The 16,857-nt window shown below is 38.7% G+C and overlaps 1 protein-coding gene across 1 annotated transcript in view; it reads right to left on the bottom strand.

Annotated features, from left to right (window-relative positions):
- Positions 1 to 16,857, bottom strand: part of LOC126965168 (uncharacterized) — a 320,537-nt gene that overhangs the window by 116,652 nt on the left and 187,028 nt on the right. Inside the window, exon 4 of the mRNA XM_050808616.1 lies at positions 12,080 to 12,147. Within this exon, the coding sequence (XP_050664573.1) occupies positions 12,080 to 12,147 (68 nt within the window). The remainder of the gene's footprint in view (positions 1 to 12,079; positions 12,148 to 16,857) is intronic.

Here is a 16,857-nt window from a genome sequence, read left to right as displayed (position 1 = left end):
AGTGAATAAAGCTTCGTATCAACTAGGCAACATTAGGCGCGCAACACGTGCCGTTGAACCTGTTTGGCAACGTTGTCCATAAGCGCGCGACGTTGCCAGTTGGCGCGCGTTTTGACGCCCGGCTTGTTTGTTTCCGTGCAACATGCAGTTGAGCATACTGCTGCTCAAACCAACACTAGATCATCTGGCGACATGTTGTCAACGACTGATAAAGCGTAGACAGACAACGTTGTTAAAAAGTCTCGCGCTGACTTTTAACATGTTGGGCAACATGCTGTGCAACATCTTGCGCGTCAAATGTTACCTAGTGGATACGAGCCTTAATGCTATAGTGAAGTCTGCGTTTAAAAAGTATGTACAAATGCACGGACTAGTAAAGTCCGTATCACCTTACATAACACATAACAGTGTAGCACCAAAACAAGCCGATTAACGTGTAACTACATAGCCCCACTCACACTCTTAAACTACTACAGGCCGATAGGCGGCCATTATGAGAATTGTCATTGTCTGTGACAGATCAGTTTGCGTCTCAATAAAATATTTGAAAAATGCCGTCGTGCGTTGTGAAATAGTGTAAAAACAATAACATAAAAGTATTTGTGGATATATGATTATTTAAGGGAGAAAAAATTGTGTAATAGTCTAGTCGACAAGTTGAAAATGGTACAAAATAGAGATACTGCTCTTAAAATTATGTGCGATAGCTCATTGGATCCGGAATGACGCCTAGAAAAATGTGCCAAAAGCGTTAAAGGACAATAGGGGATATTATATGGACCCCGTCCCTATCCTCCAACAGTCATGGGATGCGTCTCTATTTTACAATGTTTGATACTACTAATTATTTACAATTACCATGTTTTTATATTTTTCAAAAACGATTTTGCAGTAATTTCGAAAGGGGTGGACCTCTGACCCTGAAACTAGTTAAAACTGTATCTTCGGGATCAATGAGCCCTTGACAAATGACAATGACAAATAAATCATAATTATAATAAATAAAAATTAAATGTGTGTGTGTACGTGTGTGTTTAATTCTTAGTGAGTTATAATTAAACAAAATGTCAGAAGGAAAAAACACATAAATCACGGCAACAAGACGAATAATTCTAATAAGAACACGGAATAATATCATCGAAATTTTTGTCGCTGGTGTTTTGCGAAATTGAGGTACAGGCCTGCCTGTAATCAGACAAAAAATAGGCCAATAACATTTATTTATATAGATCCACTTACCACATATACATATTTTTATATCTACAAATAGTGTTGCAATTATATACATGTATGATATTTGAAAAATATGTAAGCATTACTAAATAATAAATGATAATAACAATTTTTCGAAAATACAATTAATAACTACTAATTAATTATATATCTATAAATATTTAACTATATTTTTTAAATGATAAAAAAAAACATCTGTTGTAATTTTTTTTTATATAAGAGTGGGCAAACGGCGAATAGGCTTACGGGATGGGGGGAGGTGAGGAAACTGCCCATGGACACCCGCAACAACAGGTGTGTCAAGAAATGCGTTGCCGGCCTTTAAGGTGGGAGTATGCTTTTTTCTTGAAGGCCCCTAAGTCGTATCTGTTCGGGAAAAACCCAGCCGGTAATTGATTCCACAAAGTGGCTGTGCGAGGCGAGAAATTTCTTGCAAAACATGCGGTTGTGGAATGCCAGACGTGATGCGGGTGGCACTTAATGTCCGGTGGTGGAATTCGGCCACTGGAATCAACCCGAACAGCTCGTCTGAGCACTTCCCGTGATAAATTCGGTAACCCACATCTCTACGTAATGCTAGAGAATCAAGCCGATCGGAGATGACTTGATCGTCGATGATTCGAGCCGCTCTTCGTTGTATGCGGTCAAATGGAAGAAGCTGGTACTGGGGAGCACCCGCCCAGAGGTGAGAACAGTACTCCATGTGAGGCCGAATTTGCGCCTTATAAAGTTGCAGGCGGTGGCTTTTAGTGAAGTATTGTCTCGTCTTACTGAGTACACTAAGCTTTTTTGAGGCCAGTTTGGCCTTCTCTTCCATGTGACCACAGAACTGAACGTCGCTCGATATATCGACGCCAAGTATGCCAATACAGGCTGTGGCAGTTAGAGGAGTGATCTCGAATCGAAGGGATACGACAATTGCAGACTTAAAAAAATTTACATTTTGAAATGTCAATATGATTTTTTTTTAATTATTATGGCATATTACTTAGCTTCTCGCCTAGCAAAGTTTGGTTATGTCAAGCCGAATGTTCACGAGAGTTAAAGGTCACAATAGCGTTTTTTGTAAACAGAGCTTTTTTATAACATAATTTATGACATTTATGGTACTGGTCGGGCAGGACGTTCAGATGATGGTTATTGATACCCCCTGCCCATTAAAATTCAGTACCGCTTAGGAATCTTGATAAAACCATAGATTCTGAGCGGCACTGCAATTGCGCTCGTCCCCTTGAGACTTAACATGTTACGTCTGATTTGCCCAGTAATTCACAATAAACACAATAATGCTTACACATTACTGCTTCACGGCAGTGGCAGACGCCGTTGTGGTCCCCTTTTTGCACCACTTTTTAGTACCGTTGTGCCAGCACTATTTGTGTTTCGGTTTGAAGCGCACCGTAACTAGTAAAATAAGTGATATATTGTGGTTGCTCATCTTTTTAATTTAATTTTTGGTATTTATTTTTTGGAACCCTGAGATATTGCATTGTAGTGGGAAGGATGTAACTCTTACGATCAAGTTAATGTCTTGTCCGTCTAGTTACATTAATTAAGAGAATCAAAAAGTAAAAATATAAAAATTGTGTCTGAAGATGTCGAATATCCTCCGGAGTATCGATTCAGCGTTTTTTTTTTATAGATAATTGTGGTGAAAGACTTGAAGATGTTCCCTTATAAAATACAGGCGTTGCTTTAACCCTTAGTCACTTAGTTAACTGCTTAAGCCCACTCTGGATCTCGATCACGAGAAAGACATTATTAAATAGAAAATATTATTCAAATTGATTTGTTATTTCTTTAAAATAATAACCCCCACTTCGATAGTAATTACACAAATTTATTTGTAAATAAAATTTATGAACGATGCGGGACTCGAAACCGCGACCTCTTGCGTTCCGTGCGAACGCTCTTACACTGATCCAACCGTTCGAATGGCGTAAAATTCATAAATCTTGATATGTCTTTGTTCAACTCTCAGGTTGTGGTTTGTTGGGTTGAAGCCATCGTTCATAAATTTAGTTTTCAAAGTAATTTGTGTAATTATTGAAAGTGGTAAATACTATCTGTATCTATCATATATCAAACTATAATTGGACGTAATTCCAGAAAAACTTTCCAAACCACAATCATGTCGAAATTGAGTTAAGAACACACAACTGGTCACGTGATTCATATTAACAGACTAACACAAAATGGCAGCCCTACTGTCACTCTTTAAATGACATCATAGCTTAGTAGCCCAACCCACATGTATGGAATACACTAATATTTATTAAACTTTAAACACGAATTCCTTAAAAAGTGACGTTTGTGGCTTGGAAGGTTTTTCACGAACTGCGTCTATTTTGTCTAGACACGTTATTATTTTCCCAGTTCTCCGTTCAGTCCGCGACATCTAAATTGTAACCTTTTACCTGTCAAGGACAAATAGTATTATGTAACCTCAATTATAAGTTTGCTTAGCTTTTTTATGCTTTGTTTCATTGAGACCTTTTATACAGTCCATTAATTATTATTTATAAAGGGGTTATATTATAACAGTGACGTTTAATACATGAGGGTTGTACAGGTTTTAATAAAGTCCATAATTTGTCGATTATATAAAAATGGTTTATCTAAACCAAAGTTTGTCCAAAATAAAGATAAGATGTATAAGCATTACTGTGTTTCGGTCTGAAGGGCGCCGTAGCTAGTGAAATTACTGGGCAAATGAGACTAAACATGAGTCTAAACATGACCAGAGCAATTGTAGTACCGCTCAGAATTTCTGGGTTTTTCAAGAATCCTGAGCGGCACTGCATTCTAATGGGAAGGGCATATACAGGTTGTCCCAAAGTTATGGGACATGAAGGGAAAGTACCTTAAATATCGAAGATAGGGTATTTTACTGAAAGAAGACCTTATGTTATTTTTAAAAGTTAGTAATTCTGCATTCAAAGATTTTCTAAAAATTACTTGCCTCGTCTGGGAAACGAACCGACTGAAATGTAAAAAAAAAACACCCTACTCTTATGATGCCAATCGAAAGAATGGCCAAAAACTAATAACTCTTCTTAAGTAACATAGTATTTTAAAAGAAAGGAACAACGTAAAATGAATGTTTTCCTACTTGGATTGGTACGAATGGACCGATTAGATGGCCGGCCAGATCCCCGGACCTTACACCATTAGATTTCTTCTTTTGGGCATACGTGAAAGATATGCTATACAAAAAACGATAGGAGAGCGTGGATAAGAAAATCAACAGGCAGCGGACTCATTAAAAGATTGGCGATTTGCGTAAGACAAGAGGGAACACATTTTGAGCATTTAATTAATTAATTTACAAAAAAATACCCACTTAATTGACTACTTTCTTTTAAAATACTATGTTACTTAAGAAGAGTTATTAGGTTTTGGCCATTCTTTCGATTGGCATCATAAGAGTAGGGCTGTTTTTTTTTACATTTAAGTCGGTTCGATTCCCAGATGAGGCAAGTAATTTTTAGAAAATCTTTGAATGCAGAATTATTAACTTTTAAAAATAACATAAAGTCTTCTTTCAGTAAAATAGCCTATCTTCGATATTTAAGGTACTTTCCCTTCATGTCCCATAACTTTGGGACACCTGTATAAATATATTATAATTGAGACCAATTACCATCCAGCTGAACGTCCAGCTTGTCTCGTCCCTTATTTTAATAAAAAAGAGAAGAACTGTTCGTTCAAATGAATAAGATACAACATTGTGCTGACCTCTGCAATGTAATTAATTCAGTGATCCCCGGGTTCCCGCTGCGTTCTTCGGTTCCCGACCACTTGAAGAACCGAATGAAGCAACGTATGCTAAGTTAATTAGATACCATAACGGGGCCAAGAGCCTGAGCAAACAGCTTCGGGAGAAACTCGAAGGTAAATATATTTTAAGTAGCTTCCCAGAGGCTGATAAATAATCTGAAGATGCCTGTGAAAGAGTTTATGTACCTAGGTGCCCGTTTCTTGCAAAAGAGTGTATATAAGAATTGAATGTGTTGTAGAGATATTTTTTTGTTTTTGGCTAGGTGCTTGTAGGCCCCACAAGGTGAGCCGATGATATGATCAAGATCTAAATAAAACACTGAAAGGATCAAAACGCGTGTAATTGTAACTGATGAATATGTAATGATGAATGCATTTCATCTGCAGTCCCCCTGAAAACGAGATCTGGAAAGATCTTCAAACGTCAGGTTGACTAAAATAAAAATGTAACTTTTACGCCAAAATATAATGTAAAAACATTTACAATTACACGCGTTTAAATCCTTTAAAAGTGTTTTATTTAAATGTGTAACACTCGCGTTCATCAAAGAAATTACTATGATCAAGAATTGGATGATGACAGCACAGGACCGATTGCCGTGGAGATCTTTGGGGAAGTACTTTGTCCACCAGTGGATGTCTTTCGGCTGAAATGTTGATGATTATAAGGTACTTATATGCATGGAAATCAATATTTATTTATAAAAGATAAGCCGTTCCCGCCCGCTTCGCTGAGCAAATTTAAAAAGAACGCTGGAATTCAAAAAATAAGTAGCCATAAACCATCTAGGATAAATTTAGCATCGGATGTTGGTAGTTTCATGTCGGTCACGATCAGTGGTTAAGGCGTGAAAGAGCCTCAAAAAAAGACCATTTTCATTATATTTATATAGATTTATATTGAACTCGTCACCCTTATGTTTTGTTGTGATTCATAAGACGTTTTAAAAAATATTGCCAAAAATACCTAAGCGTTTCTATTAAAAAATGAATATTGTAGGATATAATGTAGATAAGATTATAGAGTAATCCAAGCTCATTAATATTTAAGGTCTTAGAAATGTAAGACAGCTAAAGATAAGCTGTTAAGCCATGTTTAAATATTGCTGTTAACGATTGCTGTTTCTTTCATTTAGAATCCTTTTTATTATCAGACTTATGATTAAACATTGCCCTGTACTTTCCCTGGGGCGTAAAAAGAATAGGGGAGTCCCAGGCCCATGGGTGCCCTAAGAGGCGACTAAGGGCTTTTTAGAAGTGGGAGAGTCACGCTGCCGTCTTATGACGTCAGCACAATCGGGCCAGACTCGTCCGGGTTAATTATCACACTCGCACAGAATACCGGCGTGAAGTAGCGGCCTAGCGCCGCTATGTTTCGCAAAGGTTAGTGTCGAGGACCGGAGGCCATTCCTTCCCCCCCTCCCCCCGACAAAATATGAGAGCGGTCCATAAAAAGATATTACCCCAGGAGGGTACCGGCTCTACCAGAGCCGGAGAATGCCTCCCCGAGAACTCTCGCTCGGGCTGCCCTTCGTATTCTGGGGTGGGCACAGAACCGCGCATGACCGAGGACAAACGAGGCAGTAACACCACGGCACCCCGCTCCACGCTCAACGTGGACTTTTGCAATATCAGGGAATTCACTCCAATTTAAACGCCGTCCACTACCACCTTGAGACGGCGCAGCTGGCCTTGTGTTTCCTTACGGAGACGCAGATATCTCGACCTAGCGATACGTCATATTTAACGTACCCCGGGTACAAATGCGTCATGCCGGGGTATGTGTGTACGTTAGGGAGGATATCTGCTGTCGCCGTCTCGGCAATTTTGAGGGTAGGGACCTGTCTACTCTCTGGCTCCGCGTAGATTTAGAGGACCGCGTTCGTATCTATGCGTCTATCTACAGGTCCCATAGTGGTAACGCAGAAACCGATCATCTCATGGGCTGCGTTCAAGCGGCAATTAACGACGTGCTTGCACAGATCCCCTACGCTGAAATCGTAGTCTTGGGTGATTTCAACGGGCACAATGCCGAATGGCTTGGATCACGTACCACAGACTACGCAGGGCGATCTGTGCATAATATTGGCGTATGGTCTGTCCCAATTGGTTGAGTCGCCAACGCGGCTCCCGGATGTGGATAGCCACATGCCGTCCTTATTAGATCTACTGCTGACTACACATCCCGATAGTTACCATGTCTTTGACGACGCCCCTCTCTGAACGTCCGACCATTGCATGGTCAGGAGTGTAGTGCGACCTAGTAGCGACCCGCCGCGTTTGGCACTACAAGTCAGCAGATTGGGATAGGATGCGTTCCTTTTTTGCATCCTACCCTTGGGGCCAGGTTTGTTTTCCTTCGAGTGTATCGAACTTGGGTTGCGGCGCTGGGCACAAAGGATCCGAACTGCAAAGTTCTTAAGAGGAAATATAACCGTGCCTCCAGATTTTTTAAGTGGCAAATCGCCCATGCGAAGTCTAAGCACGTCGTCAAAATCGGCGAGCAGCTTTCCAGTTACCCGACCAGAACTCGCAAGTTCTGGTCGTTGTCGAAAGCTGCTCTTGGTAACTTCAACCAGCCGTCCATGTCGCCGTTGCACATGAGGAATGACACCCTGGCCCATACGGCAAAAGAGAAAGCCGAGCTACTGTGCGCTCTTTTCGCCTCCAACTCGACTCTTGACGACAACGGAAAAAGGTAGAATAGAAGAAACGGTTGAAGGTAAAATTCTGCTGCAGGAATCAGGTCAAACAGCTCTCCGGAACACTCCCCGTGATAAATTCGGTAGAAGACACAATCCCTCTTTCGCGTACTGGCTCAATTGGATAAAAAGACGTCCCTTTATAGCGGAATGGTTAGTGACCCTGACTAATAAGCAAGAGGTTCGAATCCCGGTAGGTGCAATTATTTATATGATGAATATGAATTCATGGTTTGCTTTCGAGTCATGGATGGTTTTATGTATTTACTAGCTGACCCAGCAAACGTTGTATTGCCGATATTAAAATCGCGATACAAAAGTAACTGTTGATCGTAGATGGGTGAAAATTTGAAGTTGTATGTATTTTTTTAATGCTGACTCTTATGAGTTAGCGTATCAGGGGAATTCACTCCAATTTAAACGCCGTCCACTACCACCTTGAGACGGCGCAGCTGGCCTTGTGTTTCCTTACGGAGACGCAGATATCTCGACCTAGCGATACGTCATATTTAACGTACCCCGGGTACAAATGCGTCATGCCGGGGTATGTGTGTACGTTAAGCAAATTTAAAAAGTCAAAAATGTCAAAAAAATTAAAAAAAAAATTTGGCGTGGACCAACCTTAACATTTAGGGGGATGAAAAAAAAGATGTCTGATTCTCAGACCTACCCAATATGCACACAAAATTTCATGAGAATCGGTCAAGCCGTTTCGAAGGAGTTTAACTACAAACACCGCGACATGAGAATTTTATATATTCGATGTATGTTTAAGTAAGTATATTGTAATGAATATATCGTCGTGTTATACCCAGTCTATGCCTAGTTAGGCGCAAGATAATTTGTGTAAAAGTGTGTCAATATTATTATTATATTAAAATTAAACCTTCATGGCGTGAACTTTCCAGAGGGAAACTTTATCATTACAGCCAGAACATACTAAATTAAAAAAAAATACGAATCTGGAGTGTTCGGCTTTTAACTATTTTTTATTTAGCTTTTAAAAGTATAGATGGATACATTGAACGTTAAAGTATTTTTTGTATACTAGTTCCAACGTAGGACTCACGCAGACAAACAGATCGAAATATTAAGGATAAGGATTGGTCTCCGCTGCGCTACAACTAGATACCCCACTACCTAAGAACAATAGCTTTTTTATTACGGCCACTATTAGATGCTTGTGTGCGTGGCATCTTGACACACAATGGCATCTTTCAAATTTTCTAACATACGCTTCGTGTTATTTTACATTGAAATAAATATAATACAAAATACTTACTGATGATATGTGATCCTAGTGTCTTTATTACATCTTGTAGTATCATTTTTACAAAGTTTTACTATGCAACTCGGCATTTTAGTTTCAATTATTACCTAAGTTTACCTGAACATTTGGCACGTCAACGTCACACATTGTTTGATACTGGTTCAAGAACGCCCACTTGGGCGTAGTATTAGTTGCCACGCTTTCCGACTACGCCTGCGGTATCTAGTTGAAGCGCAGAGGAGACCAATCTATGATCAATACTGTGTTTAGAGAGGAAAAGGCTATTAAAAACACTAACGGTGTTATTAAAAAACAAAATTTAAATATGGCTTAGACACGTGTTTTGTTAAACAGTGTCTAACTATTACGCGACGTCTAAAGATTGACGCTAAACAACAGAAAGATACAACATAAAGAACTTTTGTAAAAGAAGTGTTAAATATGTTAAGCTTTTTTGTAATAACACCCCAACTGTCGTATTAATAAGCCCAGTGTAAGTCAATGGGGTATAGTTATAGTCCAATGCTATCTGTCAATAGGTTATTGAAATGTAAGTAAGCATAAAAGGATAGATTTGTCTATGTCTAGTAAGTTAAACTAAGGATAGATAGGTTATTGAAAACGGCAGTTAATCTTCCATACGAATATGGTCTAAAGATTATTCGACACACTTTAGACAAGCTTCGACTCGTGTTTAAATATAAGCAATGTCTGAACATTGTTTAACGTTAAACAACAGAGAGACACAGATTTGTTGTAGAACTTTTTTAAAACAAGTGTTCAACACATGTTTAACTTTTTTGTAATAACACCGCAACTGTCTTATTAATAAGCCCAGTGTAGGTCCAAGTTTAAAGTTACTTCTCTCTGTCATGTAATTCTGTAGTGACATAGGTAAGATAAGGACAAAAAGTATTTAACTTTGAGTAGATCTACACTGCGTTTATATATAATACAGTAGCTGTGTTACTACAAAAAAGTTAAACATGTGTTGAACACTTGTTTTAAAAAAGTTCTATAACAAATCTGTGTCTGTCTGTTGTTTAGCGTTAAACAATGTTTAGACATTGCTTATAATTAAACACGAGTCAAAGCTTGTCTAAGGTGTGTCTAATAATCTTTAGATCATATTCGTAGGGAAGATTAACTGCCATTTTCAATAACTTGTCTATCCTTAGTTTAACTTAAAAGACGTAGACAAATCTATCCTTTTACGCTTACTTACATTTCAATAACCTATTGACAGATAGCGTTAGACTATATTGGACATAACTATGGATAGATAAGATCTTGTCATTAAAAATCAAACAGTGACAGCAATGTATCCGTAAGTTAAACTAAGGGTAGATAGGTTATTGAAAACGACCGCTAGATTATATGATGACAAATAGATAACAGCTGACAAAAATTGCGTTCCGTTCCTTTAACTGTACGCTTCAGTTTATGGTGTCATTAATGACGATTTAGTTAAACACAAGCTAAACACTGTTTTATAATAGAAAAAGATAAACTCCATTTTTGTAAGGTATTGTTTGGTCACTGACGTTGTTATAATTAGATCATTGTCTTACAAAACACGTGTTTTAGCCATGTTGAAATTATTTTTTTGTATTTTTGTTTTAATAACGTTTTTAGAGGTAATTTCGACTTGAAGAATGAATCTCAAGGAACACCAGCCACCAGACACCACTATAGTGATGAATAAAAGCTGATACGCATCAAACACATACAACATACCTCTGTGTGTGTAACAATATTATAAAAAAAATATGAAAATAACGTAGCAGTAGAACACACATCGATGAACATTGTAGGGAAAATTTAATACATTTTGTTTTACTCACGTTAATTTTTTTAATGACTATATGAATCGAGACGACTAGGACGTTTGAGCTGGTATTTGATACGCCTTGCCTAATACAATGCAGTGCCACTCAAGATTATAATATATATAATAATTGCGCTCTCCTAATACAAAAATCTCCTAGAGACATGATGATGTTAAGTCTTATTTTCTCAGATATTTCACTAGCTACGGCGCCCTTCAGACCGAAACACAATTATAGTAAGCATTGCTGTTTCACGGCAGAAATAGGCGCTGTTGTGGTAGTCAAAACCTAGCCGGCATTCTGTGCAAAGGAGCCTCCCACTGGTAATTATTCTGAACCATTTAGATATGTTTCCTAAGGACAGGTTTATTTAATCTAAATTCTGTGATTGTCTGTCTGTCAATATTATAAACTATAGAAGTGTCGTCTGCGAAAAGAACAATCTTACATTCTTTCGAGGCTACAAATGGCAAGTAATCAATAAGAAAAGTCCTAGTCCTTAAAAGTCAAAGTCAAATATATTTTATTAATATATTTGACTTTGATAATAGGCTTAAACTGAGCGCTTTTTCATATTTAATTTAAATTACTGAATCTACTATATGTTCGGAAAAAGTAGAGCACGTGAGAACATTCGAGATACTCATCTGCCACTCTTTTAAATCAAATAGATTATTGTACATATAATATGAATCACGTAAAAATAAAAAAAGCGTTTTGAATATGATTTCATAAAAAGTAATAAAAAATAAATTGTATAAAATTAATATTTGATTCATCCGACCTTTAGAGTTTAAAAAAATTGTTTGTGTTGGGATGCTTCGTAAATATGATAGTCGTGACCACTGTCATAAATAGTAATCGCATCAAACAGATACAATGATTTAAACTATAACTGGTCGACCAGGCACCGTAAGCAGCACCCGTAAACAAGTTCACACATCGTTCCTGTCGCACATATTGGAGGGAATGAGACGACATGACAAGCAATGCCATTTTAGTGAACGTGACGATCCATGTTATAGAATAACCAAAAAAACCACGTTTAATAAAACCGACATAGTAAACGTAATAAATTACTACCTATTGATAGGGTTTAATCATTGCCCGCCCACTTGAGTTGTTTTGTTCTAGACGAAGCTTTCCCGCTCAAAGACACGCATGGCGAGTGAGGTACCTGCTATTATATTTTGCTTGGCAATTCTTCCTTTTTGAAATCGGTTAAAAATAAGGGACGTAATGTTGATTGGGCATCATGGACTTACCTAATCTTAAAGGCTTAGTAAAGAACACTTGGTATATGGTGGCACTTGTAACTCTTCTATATCGTAATCTGAAACAAAAAAAAATAACAATTAATTAAAAAAAAATTTTCTTTATAAATCATAAACTTATTATACTAGCATAAAAGAAAAACCCTGTGTGAGATTGAGATAACTATTCATACACATAAACCTAGGTGTGAGAAAGAGACGGAAAGATAGACCGTGAAATCGTTTTGAGAATATTTAGTGCCCATTGGTCTCCTGTCAAATTGGACCACATTAATTATTAACTAAACACACACACTATCATATACACTTTTATTTAACACTAGTTAGAACACTCGACGTACGACGTCGTGGTCTTCTCTCGCCGCGCCCACATGGGTGCGGTGGGTGAATGCTGATCAGGACTTTTCGTCCCCTGCAGCAAGGTTCACTCGCCGCCCGTTGAAACGGGCGGGTCATTGGTGGTGAGAGTCGTTGCTCTCTGCAGTCGTCTTCTTTAATTTATGGTATATATGTTGGGGGAGCGGATGCCCCCCTTTGTGGTCATCTTTTTGGAGCTGAGGGAGCGCCTGTTCCCTCAGCTCAGATCCGGTGATTGGTGCCGGTTTGCGCGGGCCTTGACGATCAGCCCCGAAGAAGAGGGAGGGCGATCAGCCGAGCCGCGCGCAAACACGTCACTCTTCATCCTCGTCTTGCACGAGATCACGCGGGTAAGGGCGGCTGTCAGGTGGCCGCGCGTGCCAGGGGGCCAGATCTCGCAGATGATGGAGATCAGACGAGTCGGCACGCGCGAACATGTTGACGGCGAGACGACGAGTGAAGTCGTCCAAGCCCTCGACTCTTAGGTCCCTCTGGATTGTTTGGTTAATCATGTACCATAGTGCGCCCATGATGCGGCGGAGGATCTTGTTCTGCACTGTTTGCAACCTTTTCCGGTAAATTAGATTCACGAGCGCGTACCATGCAGGCGCGGCGTACGTGAGTCGGCTGCGTAGGTGGGTCTTATACACCAAGACCTTCATCCTCAGAGGGAGATTTGAGGAGAGCACTGGACGAAGTAAGGCCATCGCGACGTTTGTCGACGCGATGGTCTTCGTGACGTGTTCGTTCATGTTGAGCCGGCGGTCGATGGTGACCGCGAGGTACTTTACCGTCGGGGACCACGAAATGTCCTGTCCGTTTAGCTGCAACCTATGCTGGCCAGTGTGCACACTCCCAGTCGCGAACGCCTGGGTTTTGCCCACGTTCACCCATAGCCGCCACTTCTTGAGCCATTCTGGCAGGGTGTCCAGCTGGCGCTGCATCTTCACGGTGGCGTGCGTCGGGTTGAGTGACGATGTAATATACGCCGCGTCATCTGCATACAGCGCCAGAGTCACCGACGGTTCGAGCGGGATGTCATTTGTGTATTTTGCGTACAGCAGGGGAGACAGACAGCTCCCCTGCGGTACGCCAGCAGAAATAATCTTGGAAGCTGAAATGGCATCGTCTACCCTTACACGAAACCAACGGTTTTCAAGGAAGTTGGCGACTATCCTCACCAGGCAGGGAGGTGTTGAGGTTGCAGCTAACTTGTGCACGAGTCCAGTATGCCAAACACGGTCGAACGCCTTCTTCATGTACAGGAATACTGCCACAGCTTTCTCTCTTTTGTTGAGAGAAGCGGTGAGGGTGTGGAGTACCCTGGACAGCTGGAGCGTGGTGCTGTGTTCAGCGCGGAATCCAAACTGTTCTTCCCTAAGGTCTATGCAGGGTCTTAGGAGTGACAGCAGGAGAGATTCGAATATCTTAGACTGGGTCGCTAGAAGAGTGATGGGCCGGTAGCTATGTGCTAGTGCGGTGTCTTTCCCCGGCTTCGGGATCATAATGACGAGGCCTTCCTTCCAGATATTTGGAAAGTACCCCGAGCGCAGGAAGCCATTGAAGAGTCGCGTCATCGCCGCGATGGTTTGACGCGGCAGATGACGCAGGGCGGCGTTTGTGATACCATCCGCGCCCGGGGCTTTTTTGGGCCTCGTCCGAAGGACTCACTTTAGTTGGGGAGAAGAACACCGCATCTTCTAGTGCCTCTACCTGCCGTTCTAGATATTCGGCGACCTCTCTCTCAAGTGCTGTCACGTGCGATACGTCATCAGTTGGATTCGGCTGGAACTATATCAGGAAGCTTAACCTTTATCAATATTACAAAAACAACGTTTGCACGATTTTAAATGGCCTGTGGCGCCAACTAGTTACATTTTGAGTAAGTAAAGCATGAAAGTTAAAAAACATTATAATTTTAGTGTTATCGTTATTCTTCTGCGTTGTAACGAATATTAATTAAAAATATAGTGGTGTCGTGATCTGTATTAGATTGTGTTGTTACGTAATATAGCAACAATCCAACTAAAGAATCACATGCGATGTTGGAGGTTCGGCTATTAAATAATTATAAGTCTGACTACGATTGTATGCCCCTTTATTACTCTACGCAACTCCTCAAATACTAGTTGAAGCGATGAGTGTGTGCATTGGTTTATAAAGGTGATACACACAGGTAAATACTGATTCTTCAATACTACTTTCGTCATGTTTATTTTCGTAAAACATATGCACTAAAATACTAAATATTACATTTTATTTACGTAGTAAACACTCTATACTCGTTAAGGGCAGCTCGAGACATTTTTGGCCCAAAAGTGATATCGAAAAGAGGGGACATTAACTGGCCGCCTCATAGCCCGGATTCATCACCAATGGATTTTTTTCTTTGGGGATATCTTAAGGCTAAAGTTAACGACACCAACCCAGTAACTCTTGACGAATGTAAGGATCGTATTCGCACAGAAATCTAAAACATCTCAACAGCAACGTGTAAAGCTGTTATCGAAAATTTTCGCTCTAGATTGCAGCAATGCCAGAATAATGAAGGATTGCATATGGATGATGTGATTTTTAAGAAATAAATTCCCCTTTTGTTTACTATTGAAATAAATAAACAATTTTGATTTACTGTAATTAGTTTTATTTTAATCATCATTCCAATTATAAATGGACTTTTGGTCCATTTATAATTATGATTCCTGTATTAATTAACCAAAAAATGGTGTTAGAATATAAAATATTGTATACGTGAATATGACGCCGTTTATCAATATTTTTCATTGGGATTGTCTAAAATCAAAATACTACACACTTCACTACCTCAATAACACATTTGTATAACTAACATATAGCTGGTTTGTCTATTTCGCTAATATACTAAGTTAATAACCTTAATATATATAAATTACGTAACACGTTATTTGTCCGCGATGGACTCCTAAACTAATGAACGGATTTTAATGGGCATTACTCCATGGAGTGCAGTTTGGTCCAACTTAAGAGATAGGATAGTTTTTATTTCGATTTGGGACCCATAATTATTTTTATTTTCAATATTTGTTTTGTATGGACAAATTTTCTATGAGAGAATTTAGTGACACACGGTTAGACAGTTTGGCTGTGAAACAATTTCATTATAACAACAGGAAGCATTTTTTACGAAATAATTCTTGATGTTATGAAATATTATTGGCAAATTCCTATAAAACAGTATTTTTTTATTATCTACAGAACTACGTCTGTCGAGGCAGCTAGTATATTTATATATCATCCATTTCATGCGAAGATCCTTTGACAACGTTATTACAATTAGCCTACACATTATAATACAATGAATAATTAACCAATATGTTATGTGTAATGTATGCATCGAATCAATATCCATTTTAAGTAATTACTTGAGTAACTGTTTTATCAACAGAGCGCAAGATCACACGAAAGAAGTGATAATTTCTACAACGCGAGTTTATTAATACGATATTAAACTTTTAAGATATAAATTATGTTTCAAAATCCATAAAGTAATAATAGTTTATAATCCATACTATGAATATAATGGTTTATAAGGCTCTATTAAATATTGCATCTTCTGAATGTCACTTTATTAAAATTATAATACAACTAGCTGACCCAGCAAACGTTGTATTGCCGATATTAAAATCGCGATACGAAAGTAACTGTTGATCGTAGATGGGTGAAAATTTGAAGTTATATGTTTTTTTAATGCTGACTCATAATCAAACAAATTTAAAAAAAATGTCAAAAAAATTTAAATAAAAAATTTGGCGTGGACCATCATTAACATTTAGAGGGATGAAAAATAGATGTTGTCCGATTCTCAGACGTACCCAATATGCACTCAAAATTTCATGAGAATCGGTCAAGCCGTTTCGAAGGAGTTTAACTACAAACACCGCGACATTAGTCTTTTATATATTGGATAAAACATCTATAAGATAATGCCTAAATGAGATTTAAATCTATACGATGACCTATACAGTCCAGTGGTTACTGACCCTGCCTACTGAACTAAAGGTCCCGGGTTCGAATCCCGGTAGGTGTAAATATTTATGAATGACTAGCTGACCCAGCAAACGTTGTATTGCTAATAAAGTACTTAATAAAAAATTCAATACCTAATAAAAAAAAAATGCGGTATAAAAAATAGATGAAGACCGATTCTTAGACCTATCAAATATATCGTATAAAATTTATTGTACTACAATAATCATTATATTCGATTGCCATCTTGCAACTCTATTGCGTATCTGTGGATAGAATAGAATAATATTAAAATCGCGATACAAAAATAGGTGTTGATCGTAGACGGGTGACGGGTGTATGTATTTTTTAATGCTTAGCCATATTTTATTCAAGGAAAGATTGATCGATTATTGATTATAATTGTA

The sequence above is a fragment of the Leptidea sinapis genome, chromosome 1, assembly GCF_905404315.1.
Source record: "Leptidea sinapis chromosome 1, ilLepSina1.1, whole genome shotgun sequence".
In the NCBI taxonomy this organism is placed as follows: domain Eukaryota; kingdom Metazoa; phylum Arthropoda; class Insecta; order Lepidoptera; family Pieridae; genus Leptidea; species Leptidea sinapis.
This window is presented reverse-complemented; position numbering and strand designations above follow the sequence as displayed.